Raw genomic sequence first — 10,851 nt, 5'->3', positions numbered from 1 at the left:
CGTGGGCACCTGGGGGTGGCCAGCCCCCCAACATAGGTGGGCACATGGTAAGCCGTTCCTGCCAAACCCGGAGTCACAGGCAGGCTGAGTGCGCTCGTGGGATGTGCTCGTGAAGCCGCGGCCAGCGTGCCGTGAGGACCTCGTCGGACTCCGCACTGGCACATGTTCCCTCGGGGGATCCGTGGCGGGGGGGTGGGCGCAGGTCGGTGGAGGCCACGTTGTGGGGGGAATTGATGGCCAGAGCCCAGGAGGCTCCCCTGGGTGGCCTGCTGGGGGGACGGTGGGTGGGCGTCCTTCCCCGCACCCTGGCCAGGGCTGACCTGGCCTTGGGGCTGATGGCGGTCACCACCAACCCACCACCCCCTGCCCCAGAGTCCCGGGTGCAGGGGAGCGTGTAGGAATCCCACACCGGGTCCCTCCCGGTTGGTGGGGCGTGGGACAATGGGAGGAGAGTGTATGGTCTCATACCTCCTAGGCAGCTGAGGGGAAGCCGGGTCTGGGGGGCAGGGTGCTGGGGTGAGGAGGGACCCTGGGTGCCGAGTGGGCACCTTATCAGTGGTGCCAGGCGGGGCCATCCCCGGGGTGGGGGCAGCATCTCCCCGGGCCCTGTTATCAGCCCCAGAGTCCACAGGACGCTCCTCGGGTTAACGTGTAACCACACGCTGTCCCCGCCACCCCCAGAGCCACCCGTGCTCACATAGGTGCCACTCTGGGGGGTCAATGGCCAACATGGGCGCCCAGGAGGAGGGTCTGCCCGGAAAGCCTTGCTTCTTGGCCCAAGTGAGAGACGCCAGGTGTCGGGGGGGGGGGTCGGGCCTGGGTGCTGGGGAACCCGAGGAGCCTGCGGGAATTGGGGAGCCCTGCCCTCAGGAGGCTGGGCTCCCTGTGGGTCGTGACTCGGGTTCCTGGGTGGGGGTGCAGTGGGAAGCCCCGACCTGAGTCCTGGCTGCGGGGCGCCTGCCCCCTGGGCACTCGCTGACCCCCTTGTCTCCCAAAGCAGCCGCGCCTGTGCCTGCGCTTGAGCCCCTTTTTTGTCACCTGTGCTGCCTACTTCCTCCTCTGGATCCCTCAAGACCAGCCGTCTTGGGTCAGCGCCCTCGTCAAGTGCCTGCCGGTGCTGTGCCTGGCGGGGTCCCTGCAGGCCGCACGCGGGGGAACCGGCCACCGCGTGCTCCTGCAGGGGGCCCTTCTGTGCTCGGCCGTGGGCGATGCCTGCCTCATCTGGCCTGACGCCTTCTTCTCTGGTGAGTGGGGCGGCCCCGGGCTCTTGTGGACCCCCAGCTGGACACCAGCCCCGGCTCTCGCAGAGCCCTCCTTCCCCTCGGGGGGTCGGGCCACAGGGTCTTAGAAGGTGTGAGCGGCCTGGAGGGACAGAGCGGGGCTTTGGGTGCTGCGGTCTGGAGTAGCTGGTTGAGGATGGCCACTCCAAGGAGTTCCCGTCTTGAAGAGGGCACAGGAGCCCAGGCAGGGGACCGGCAAATGCAAGGGCCCTGGGGTGGGCAGGATGGGTGGGTGGACGGAGCCAAGTGGGGGAGCAGAGCGAAATGGGGAGCTGGCGGGCAGTGGCAAGCGGAGTAAGGATGGGGCGCAAGTGTGCATCTTAAGGTCACTCTGGGGCCAAGGGCAGGGAGAGGGGAACCCCCACAGGGAGGCCGATGCGGGGGTGTGTGGCCAGCGTGCATGCTGCTGCTGGGCGGTCCTTCCCCTTGGGCTCTGCCCCGGAGGTGGCCACCGGGGAGTGACAGGTCCTGTCTCCTCCAGGCGTGGCTGCCTTCGCCGTGGCCCACCTGCTCTACCTCTGGGCCTTCGGCCTCACTCCGCTGCGGCCCGGCCTCCTGCTGCCCGTCGCCCTGGTCTCCGTGCCCTACTGCGGCCTCCTGCTGCTCCACCTCCCAGCCGGCGCGGTCCCGGCGCTGGCCGCCTACTCCCTGGTCCTGGCCTGCATGCTGTGGCGCGGCCTGGCCAGCGGCGGGAGCGTCCGCGGGGGGGCCCTGCTCTTCTCGCTCTCGGACATGGTGCTGGCGTGGGACACCTTCGTCCAGCCGCTGCCGCACGCCCGCCTCGTGGTCATGATCACCTACTACGCTGCCCAGCTCCTCATCACCCTGTCGGCCTTCCAGAGCCCCCGGCTCAAGACCCACTGACCAGGGGCCCGGATGGACCGGCGGCGCCCCGCGGCCTCTGGCAGGGCCCCCACAGACCCCAGGCTCCTGGACTCCTGCCCGCAGGTGCCTGTGCGGCTCGGGCCCCATGAGAACCGTCTGTGGAAACCCACATCCACCGCCCGCTCCCCGCGGCCACCTTCCCTCTGCTCTGACCGCAGCCTCCCACCCGCCTCCCCTGGGCACCGCCCCCTTCCCTGCGGCCCTGATCTAGTTCGGGCCCAAGTAAAGCGGACACCGAAACAGCGACATCTCCATGACTTGGGGGAGGGGCCTCAGGGGAGGGCTGCTCACAGAAAAGAACAGCAAAGCGCTCTTTCTTTATTTTTAAAAAAATTTTATTTATTTGAGGGAGGGGGAGACAGCGAGAGAGCAGGAGCAGGGGGAGCCGCAGACAGAGGGAGAAGCTGGCTCCCCGCTGAGCAGGGAGCCCGAGGCAGGCTCCATCCCAGGACCCCAGGACCATGACCTGAGAGGAAGTCAGATGCTTAACGACTGAGCCACCCAGGTGTCCCTATTTTTTTTAATACATGTATGCATGTATGCATGTATGCATGTATGTATGTATGTAGAGAGCGAGCAGTGGGCAGGGGCAGAGGGAGAGAATCTCAACCAGACCCCTTTGCTGAGCACAGAGCCTGATACGGGGCTCGTTCTCACGACCCTGAGATCACGACTTGAGCCAAAACCAAGAGTCCGCTTCACTGACTGGGCCACCCAGGTGCCTCTTTTGTTTCCTGAAGCCACCAAGGTCCGTTGGAACTGTTTTCCTATGTACGATTCAGGGACGTGAGGTCCATCCCCGGTGTTAGGCCCTGAATTTGCTCTTTCCAGCCATTCCTGTGGCAACCTCGCTGCGAGCTGAACCCGGGTCCCCCGTTCGTACGGGTCAGCATTGCTGACTACGCGTGGGCCTGGGGAACACGGAGGCCCCACAGTGTTCCCGGGCCAGGGTGCGTCCAGCTCTCGGTGACTTTTGCACACAGAGGAGCCCTGGGGAGGTGGCTCGTGAGGTCTTCTCATGTGTGCACACCCGGAGATCACGGGGAGGCCTCTGCAAAGCCAGGACACCCCAGACGGGGGTGAGTTTTAGGGCTTGGGAGGAAGATCGAGAGGGGGAGTCACCGTCACCGGCGCTAAGCAAGCATGATGTTGCCCACGAGAAAAAACATGCCTGTACACACGTGTGTTATGCTAATAAAGCTTACACCCACCATTGTGCTCTCAGGGACTCTTAGAGCAGAGGGGAGACTTCTCTATCCCCACTGTGCTCTTAGGGACCCCCAGAGCTCACTCCTGGGGTTTTTTGTTTTTTTAAGTTTTTAATTCCAGTGTAGTTAACACAATGTCATACTAGTTCCAGGTGCACAGTATAGTGGCTTAGCACTTCCATATGTCCCCCGTGCTCATCAGGACACAGGCTTCCTTCACCCCCATCATCTGGCTCCGCCTCCCCCATCCCTTCTGGGCGCCAGCGCCAGCAGTTGCTTTTCTGTAGTTAAGACTCTGTCGTGTGGTTTGCCTCCCTGCCACGAGCGCCATCGTGCAGTGTTTCTCGGACCTACTGCCTGCAGCATAATCCCCTCCAGCCCCCTCCACGACCTTGCAAACGGCAAGATCTCGATCTTTCCGAAGGCCACGTAATATTCCAGACGTGCCACGCCTTCAACCACCTGTGGGCCCGTGGGCTCTCCATACTGCTGCTGCTGCTAGAAATTTCCGGGACGTGTGCCCCTTTGACTCTGGGCTTCTGAGCTCACCCCTGCTTCTCAGTACCTGCCCCACCGTCAGGCCACCGCATGGGCGGGCGTTGGGCCACTTGAGGCACGCCGCTGGGGCACGACGCTAGGCAGGGGCGAGGGTTCCCGGGGGTGCGCTCTGCTCCTCCCGACCTCAGAGGCCCAGCACTGCCTTCCGTGCGCCCCGGCCTCGTGCCCACACGCGGGTCGTGCCCGCAGACTCCGCCGCCCAGGTCCCCAGTGCTGCTCCCTCCCCCTCCTGGAGCGGCCCCCCCAGCACACCTCCCACCCCCGCGGAAAGGACCAAGGAGGGACGTTTCCTGGGAACACGTAGGTCCGGTCTAACAGCGGTGAACTTTGGAACCCGGCGTTGTTGGCGGGCATTGCTGTGCTGTGGCCGTGTGCGAGGTCGTTTCTACTCCAGCCCAGAAAAAATGTCCTGCTCGCGGCTTTGCGGAGATCCTCTTCACATTCCAGCCGACTGTGTGCCGGGCCGCGGGGGCGGGCGGGCTCGGTGGGTGGAGCCTGGGCTCAGGGGGTGGGCCTGGCGGCCTCGGTGGGTGGAGCCTGGGGGCGGTGGGTGGAGCCTGGGGGCGGTGGGTGGAGCCTGGGCTCAGGGGGTGGGCCTGGCGGCCTCGGTGGGTGGAGCCTGGGGGCGGTGGGTGGAGCCTGGGGGCGGTGGGTGGGGCCTGGGCTCAGTGGGTGGAGCCTGCCGCTCTTGACCTCAGGGTGGTGAGTTCAAGCCCCGCGCTGGGCGCGGAGCCTCCTTGGAAAGAAAAGAAAGAAGAGTGTGGACGTTAGTGGTTTATGGTGTATTCACAGAGTTCGGCCACCATCACCGCAGCCAGCGTTAGAACCTTCATCTCCCGGAAAAGAGACCCCGTACCCTCCAGCCTCACCTCCCCGACCACTCATGCCCTCCAGCCCAGCACGATTCATCTTCAAATGTGCTCCCGATCATTTGGGATTCGGGTTGTTGTCAGCATCTCACAACGATTCCTGGTTACGACTCTACCCATCCCGGAGTCTGGCTCCCCGACCCCAGCCGGGCTCCTACCCTTCACATCCCGTAGGTGGCGACTCCGTTCCACAGGACGGCTCCCACCCCCACCCCCCACCCCGCCCGTCCTCGTCCTCACTGTCGCCTGGGCTTCTGACCCACCAGATGGGGATGAAAAGTTCCCACCTTGGGTTTGGTTAACAAGCTAGAGCAGCTCACAGACCTCGGGAGGGCCGTCCACTTGCCAGATCCCCGGCCTGGGGCTAAAGGGTCCAACTGGGGAACAGCCAGATGGGAGAGTCGCTGTGGCCACGTGGGGTGTGAGATGGGGAAGTGCCTGGGGCTCCAGCGGACTCTCCCCTGCCTCCAGGTGCCCACCGACCTGGCATGCCATGGGAAGTCCAGGCAAGGCTGGGGCCCCACAAACTTGACCCCTCAGGGTCACCCCCTCCTGTCCCTGTTCCACACACAGCTCTGGCCACACCAAAATACTCTCAGATCCCCTGAGTTGTCCCAGGTCTCCCCTCGCTCTGCCCCCAAACATCTGCCCTCCCCCGCCTGTCGCCTTCCCAAGGCCTTTCTCCACTCACCAAATCCTACTCCTGTGTGGAGACTCAGCCCTGGGGCAGACACCTCGCTGGCGCTCCCGCCATGCCCATCGCTACCCCGGTCATGGCGCATTCATCTCACACTGGGGTCCTTTTGCCCGACCGCCACCTCAGCCCGGTGTCCTCAGGACCCGAAGACTGTGTTTGCCCACTGAGCTTGTGGCCCGGAAGCTGCAGATGTTGGGTGACTGATGGGATTGGTTCCAGATGGTGAACGAGTGTGGATTTAGCTCCTGAAGGAGCCGTACGGGGAGAAGTAAGCACGGAGCACAGGACAATAAAGAGAGAAAGGGGGTCAGGGACTGGTGGTGGCGGGTGACAAGGCTGGCGGCTGGAGGCGGCCGGAGCAGGGACCGCCACGGGAGGCCATAGAAGGAGTGGCTGAGACGGCAGAACTCCGTGTCTCCCGGTCCTGGAGGCCAGAAGGCCTGGATCAAGGTGTCAGTTGGCTGGGTTCCTGCTGTGGGGGTCCACGGGTATCACACTCTGGAAATGGCCGACCTGGGGTGCCAGGGTGGCCCCGTGTGTTGAACGTCCGACTCTTGACTTCGGCTCAGGTCATGGTCTCGGGGTCCTGGGATGGATCCCCGTGCCTGGCCTAGCACGCTCTCTCTCTCCCTCTGCCCCTCCGCCCCGCTCCTCTCTCTGTCTAAAAACAAATAAGCAAATCTTAAAAAGAAAGAGAAAAGAAATGGCAGACTTAAAAAGGTAGGACAGACCCGTGGTTGTGGTTGTCGGGAGATAAAGATCGGGGACAGTCAAATATAAAAGGAGGTGGCTCAAGGTCATTCCTCGGTGACAGGGCAGGGCCATATCTTGACGGGTGGTTGTTCCACAGTTCTTTGCATAGATTAAAATTAAAATTGGGCAGCGCTACACACACACACACACACGCACGCACGCACACGCACGCACACGTTGTTAAAACAACAGCTGTGAAACCTGAAGAGAGAGGTCTGGAGCCGGGCGACGGCATTCTGCCACTACCGAGCTCTTGCCTTTGATGGCGAATTTTATGTGCCTGAGATGTTACCCCGGGGGCTAGTGGAACAAAGCTCACGGGGGGCCTCTTGTACTATTTTTTGCAACTTCCTGAGAGTCACTGATAATTTCAAAACAAATTGTTGAAGCAAATGTGGAACTTTATTCATCAAAAACACAAAACAAAACCCACCAAAGATGAACTATTTCTCTTCCCCCTTTTTCCTCTCCCTCTTCCTTCCCTTTGGGGACACGTCAGTCCTAAAGCCATTTGATGGGAATGAGCCACATAGGCGTTCACGAATGGTGGAGGTGGTGGGAACAGGCAGGGATCCATTGTGGGGCGTCAGGTGCAAGTGGCGGCGGGGGAGGGGGGGACCGTGTTCACGTGGTGGGTGGGCCCGTGTGCGGAGTCCGAGAGACCGAGCAGACGAGAAGGGTTTCACACGGGCAAGGAGCGGAGGGCGGAAAGGGAGCATATACAGGAGGCTTGATCGCGGAAGTACATTTATGAAGTCTACACAGGCTGGACGTGCTCTAGCAGAGAAAGGAGTTCACACTACAGAGAGAAGTGAGTGAATTCCACGGGAAAAGATGGCCAATGTCACTGGTCATTGAGGAAATGCCAGTCAAAACCAGGAGGTACCACCTCTCGCCCATCAGGGCTGGTGACGGTCAGAAAAAATCAGAGGTGTTGGCGAGGGTGGGAGAAGCGGGAGCCCTTGGGCGCCGCTGGTGGGGTGGAACACGGAGCAGCCGTGGTGCGACACAGCATGGCAGTTCCCAAAACAACTGAACACCCCCTCCTAGCATCCAACCCAGTCAGAAGCCTAAAGGTAGAGGCTCAGCCCAGCAGTTTCATCCCTCTGAGAAGGGGGTGGTCCCTGAGGCTCTAGGCCCTCAGCTGTACCTCCATGGGATCCAGTGGTCTCGGGAGAGCATCTCAGGTGGTCCTCACAGCGCCCCAGACACCTGGGTTGTGATGGATGCACTTGAACTCTAGCTTTGAATGAATTCTTAATGCGGGCTGAACAGGACGGAGTGAGCAGCTCCAGGGAGACCCTCTGCGTGTCTGCAGGTGACAAACGACCCTCCCGAGGGCTGATCCTCCCAAAGGGAAAGAGAAAGGTCACTGCATCTGATTCCCGAGGTCCGCACAATGAAGTCCCCCCAACTGGGGGCTTAAGGCAACAGAAACATGTTGTCTCACAGTTCTGGAGGCTGGAATTCCAAAATCGAGGTGCTGTCACGCTCTCTTTGGAGCCTCAAGCATCTTTCCTCACCTCGGCTGACATCTGGGGATGGCTGGCGATCTCTGGCATTCGGAGACTCATCATGCCAGTCTCCGCCTCTGGCTTCCCATGATGTTCTTCCTGTTTGTGTCCAAATTTCTCTCTCCTTCTAAGGAGGGAGAAAGTGGATTTGGGGCTCGCTCTACTCCATGGGAGCTCACCTTCACTTGACTACGTCTGCGAAGACCCTATCTCCAGACAAGGTCACATTCCCAGGCACCAGGGGTTAGGACGTGGACACAAGACAACCCACGCGGTCACCAAGGCGAGGACTCGCCGAGACCACTCCCGGCTTCGGGGCAACAGTAGGAGCTGGTTGGTGAAGACGGTGCTCCAATAGGCGCCCGTGCTCCCGTGGCCTTGTCGGGACAGACCGCGTCCACAGGACCCCGGAAGCTGACTGTAAGGAGGAGAAGAGGAAATGAGGTCCGTGGGGCCCCAGGCGTCAAGATCGGGGAAGTGGGTCCCCAGACTGATGCCCCATCCTAGGCCTCTAGCTTCTGGGCCCGATTTCTAGGGAACACCCTCCTTTGCAGCCAGGTCTGTCCAGGTGTGGTGCAGGTGGTTAGGGATGTGGAAATTCTGACCTGGCCCCCTCTCTTTGTGCCCCATCTGGTGACAAACCTGGAGATTCCGGACACAGCATGAGCTCTGTCCCCGGAACCTGGACCTGTTCCCTGGACCCAGACCCACTGACACCTGCTAGTGGGAAGCAAGTTTCACCAGTGAGACCCTGAACATCTAGGGAATATGCGTCACGGAGGAGGGCCTGGGAAGTGGGGCCCAGTACACCTTCGTCATCCGGACGAGAAGGAACGGGGCCAGCAGCGATAGCCAAGTCTTTGACGTGCCCACAGGTGGGACTCACACCTGTTCTGGGGTTGTGGGAAGGAGCTGCTCCAGGCCTCTGAGATCCTTCCCAGGAACCGGAGCATTCAGCTGCTCTCAAGGTGGGGGAGCCCCGTTGTAAGGAAGTGTTTCTCCTTAGCAACGGGGGTGTGCAATCACCTCGTTCTCCTGACCTTCCTCTGAGAATTAGAGCTTCAGAAGACAAGAAATACCTGAAACATCCGAGTCCAAGGTTCTGATGTCCAGAGTCGGCCGCCAGCTCTGTTTTGGCCTCAGGCCCCGCCCCTGCGTACGGGGTCTAGTGGGCTGGGAGGATGTGACAGGAGGGAGACCCAACATCGCGGACACTGGAGGAGGGGGGCCGGGGAGGCTGAGACACTGGACCCCTCACCAAGTGTGTATGCCTGCAGGTGCTCTGGGGCAGAGCGGGTGTGGACTGTTTCCAACAAGCCCTCCTCACTTGACAGCCCCCAACGGGGTCACGGACCTGCACGGACCTGATGGACGGGCAGCTCCATCACCCTGCGGTGGAAAGCCCCCACAGACCCCCATTCTCAGGCCTACACATACTCGGTCCAGTGGGCCGCTGGGGGGCATCCCCAAGGAGACCAAGACCCCCGAGGACATCAGGCCAACCAGACAGGAGGGACCAATCACACCTACTATGAGGTTCAGGCCCTAGAACCCGGGACTCTGTACAGCTTCAGCGTGTGGGCAGAGAGGAACAACGTGGCCAGTTCTGCGCAGGGCCTCCTTGAATCCACAGGTGAGGTGGACCCCCTTCCACCTGGTGGGGGCCCAAGTCAGCCCAGGGGGCAGTGGGAGGTGAGTGGACTCCAAGTCCCATCAGGGCATGGGGTCATGGCTTCGCAAGCTGAAGCGATACAGGGCACGCAGGACTCATGGGAGTTGTAGTTTGAAGGGTCTGTTGTGCGTCCCTTTGGGGAGGACAGAGTATGAGACGTCAAGAGGGATTTTGGTTCTGGGAAGGAGAGGATGGGCCAGTTCTCAGAGAATTGGCACCCCAGGTGGGAGGTAGGGGTGGGGGGATGGAAAGCCCCCCTGTGTGGCTCCTACTGACTCCTCCTGTCCTCTCCTCCCAGCCCCGAGCCCGGTCACCATCACCTCCTGCATCAGCACCTCTGGGGGCCACGGGGTCGTCTTGACCTGGTCCTGTCCCCGGGGAGGCTACGAGGCCTTTGAGTTGCAGGTGGGTGGACAGCAGAACTCTCAGAACAGGTCGTCCTGTGGGAAGAGGGTGTCTGTGTGGGGTCTCTGGCCGGCCCAGTCCTACCCAGCCGTTGTCACGACCATCTGGTGTCCCGTCCAAGGACTGACCAGGCCCGACCCTGCTTAGCTTCTGAGATCAGACGAGATCAGGTGCGTTCAGGGTGCTATGGCTGTAGAGGGTCATGGTCACTTGGGATGGAATGAGGGCCCCGTCTGCCTCTGTGACCTGCCACCACGAACACAGGTGAGCAGAGCCCCACGGGGATGGGAGCCTGGAATGAAGAGCTAGCTGAACCCCACTGCCAAGGCCATGGTCACTGGAAATGGGGAAGGTGCAAATGCAGTGGGTACCCTAGGGACACCTTTGTCATCAGTCTCATCACAGAAGAAACAGGCCGATGAGAGGCCAGGGATTCAACATCGAGTCCCTCTTCCTCCTCTGGGTGGGGATGGTGTCGAAGCCCGGAGAGGCTCCCAGAGCGAGTGACAGAGCGTTATTAGCCGCCTGTCCCTGCTTCCCACTTTGTCACACGTGGGACAGAAAGTGGTAGATAAGGCCCCGCCTACAACATGACCACTGTGTGGGCACAGTGGGGCTGTTGCCTGCGTCCGAGATGACCCCTGTGGTCCACGCGTCCCGGCCGTCAGGCTCCTGCGCGGTCCCTCCCACAAGAGAGGGGCTGGTGGCTTAACGCGTCGGATGTCCCAGCAGCGATGGTGTGCGCCTTCCGTCTTGTTCTCTCTCTCGCACCATTCACTCCGGGGACAGCTGGTCGCGTGCTGGGTGGGCGCCCAGATGCCCCGTGCGTGATGCGTGAGGTGGAGACCCCAGGCCTCCCACCAGCAGCCGTGCCCGCGAACCCTCCTGGAAGGTGGTCCCCCAGCCGCGGTCGGAAGCCTTCGGATCCTGCGGCCCCCGCCGACATCCTGGTAACCTCCTCCCGAGCCAGAAGTGCCCAGCCGGGTCGCCGCTCGACCCTTGCACACAGA

General features: G+C 61.7%; 1 protein-coding gene across 2 annotated transcripts; it reads left to right on the top strand.

Annotated features, from left to right (window-relative positions):
* The first annotated feature begins 636 nt into the window (after window positions 1-636).
* On the top strand, window positions 637-3,378 carry TMEM86B (transmembrane protein 86B). Of its 2 annotated transcripts, none has more exons than XM_080829263.1 (3): window positions 637-780; window positions 1,001-1,244; window positions 1,762-3,378. In XM_080829263.1, the coding sequence occupies exons 1-3, from the start codon at window positions 721-723 to the stop codon at window positions 2,142-2,144; spliced, it is 687 nt and encodes a 228-aa protein (XP_080685389.1). In that variant the 5' UTR covers window positions 637-720; the 3' UTR covers window positions 2,145-3,378. The 2 variants fall into 2 exon arrangements, with proteins under 2 accessions (XP_080685389.1, XP_080685388.1); XM_080829262.1 differs by having other exon boundaries at window positions 651-780; window positions 998-1,244.
* The last annotated feature ends 7,473 nt before the right edge of the window (window positions 3,379-10,851 follow it).

The sequence above is a fragment of the Martes martes genome (genome assembly GCF_963455335.1).
Source record: "Martes martes genome assembly, chromosome: 17".
NCBI classification, from domain to species: Eukaryota; Metazoa; Chordata; class Mammalia; order Carnivora; family Mustelidae; genus Martes; species Martes martes.
The sequence above is the reverse complement of the archived record's forward strand: the minus strand, read 5'-3'. Positions and strand labels throughout refer to the sequence as shown.

What these genes read in the sequence shown, in the direction of transcription:
- TMEM86B (XM_080829262.1), top strand. Translation starts at nt 721, where the DNA reads ATGGCCAACATGGGCGCCCAGGAGGAGGGTCTGCCCGGAAAGCCTTGC. An exon ending in AGCCTTGCTTCTTGGCCCAA is followed by an intron (nt 781 to 997) that starts GTGAGAGACGCC and finishes TGTCTCCCAAAG; the next exon opens with CAGCCGCGCCTGTGCCTGCG. An exon ending in GCCTGACGCCTTCTTCTCTG is followed by an intron (nt 1,245 to 1,761) that starts GTGAGTGGGGCG and finishes TGTCTCCTCCAG; the next exon opens with GCGTGGCTGCCTTCGCCGTG.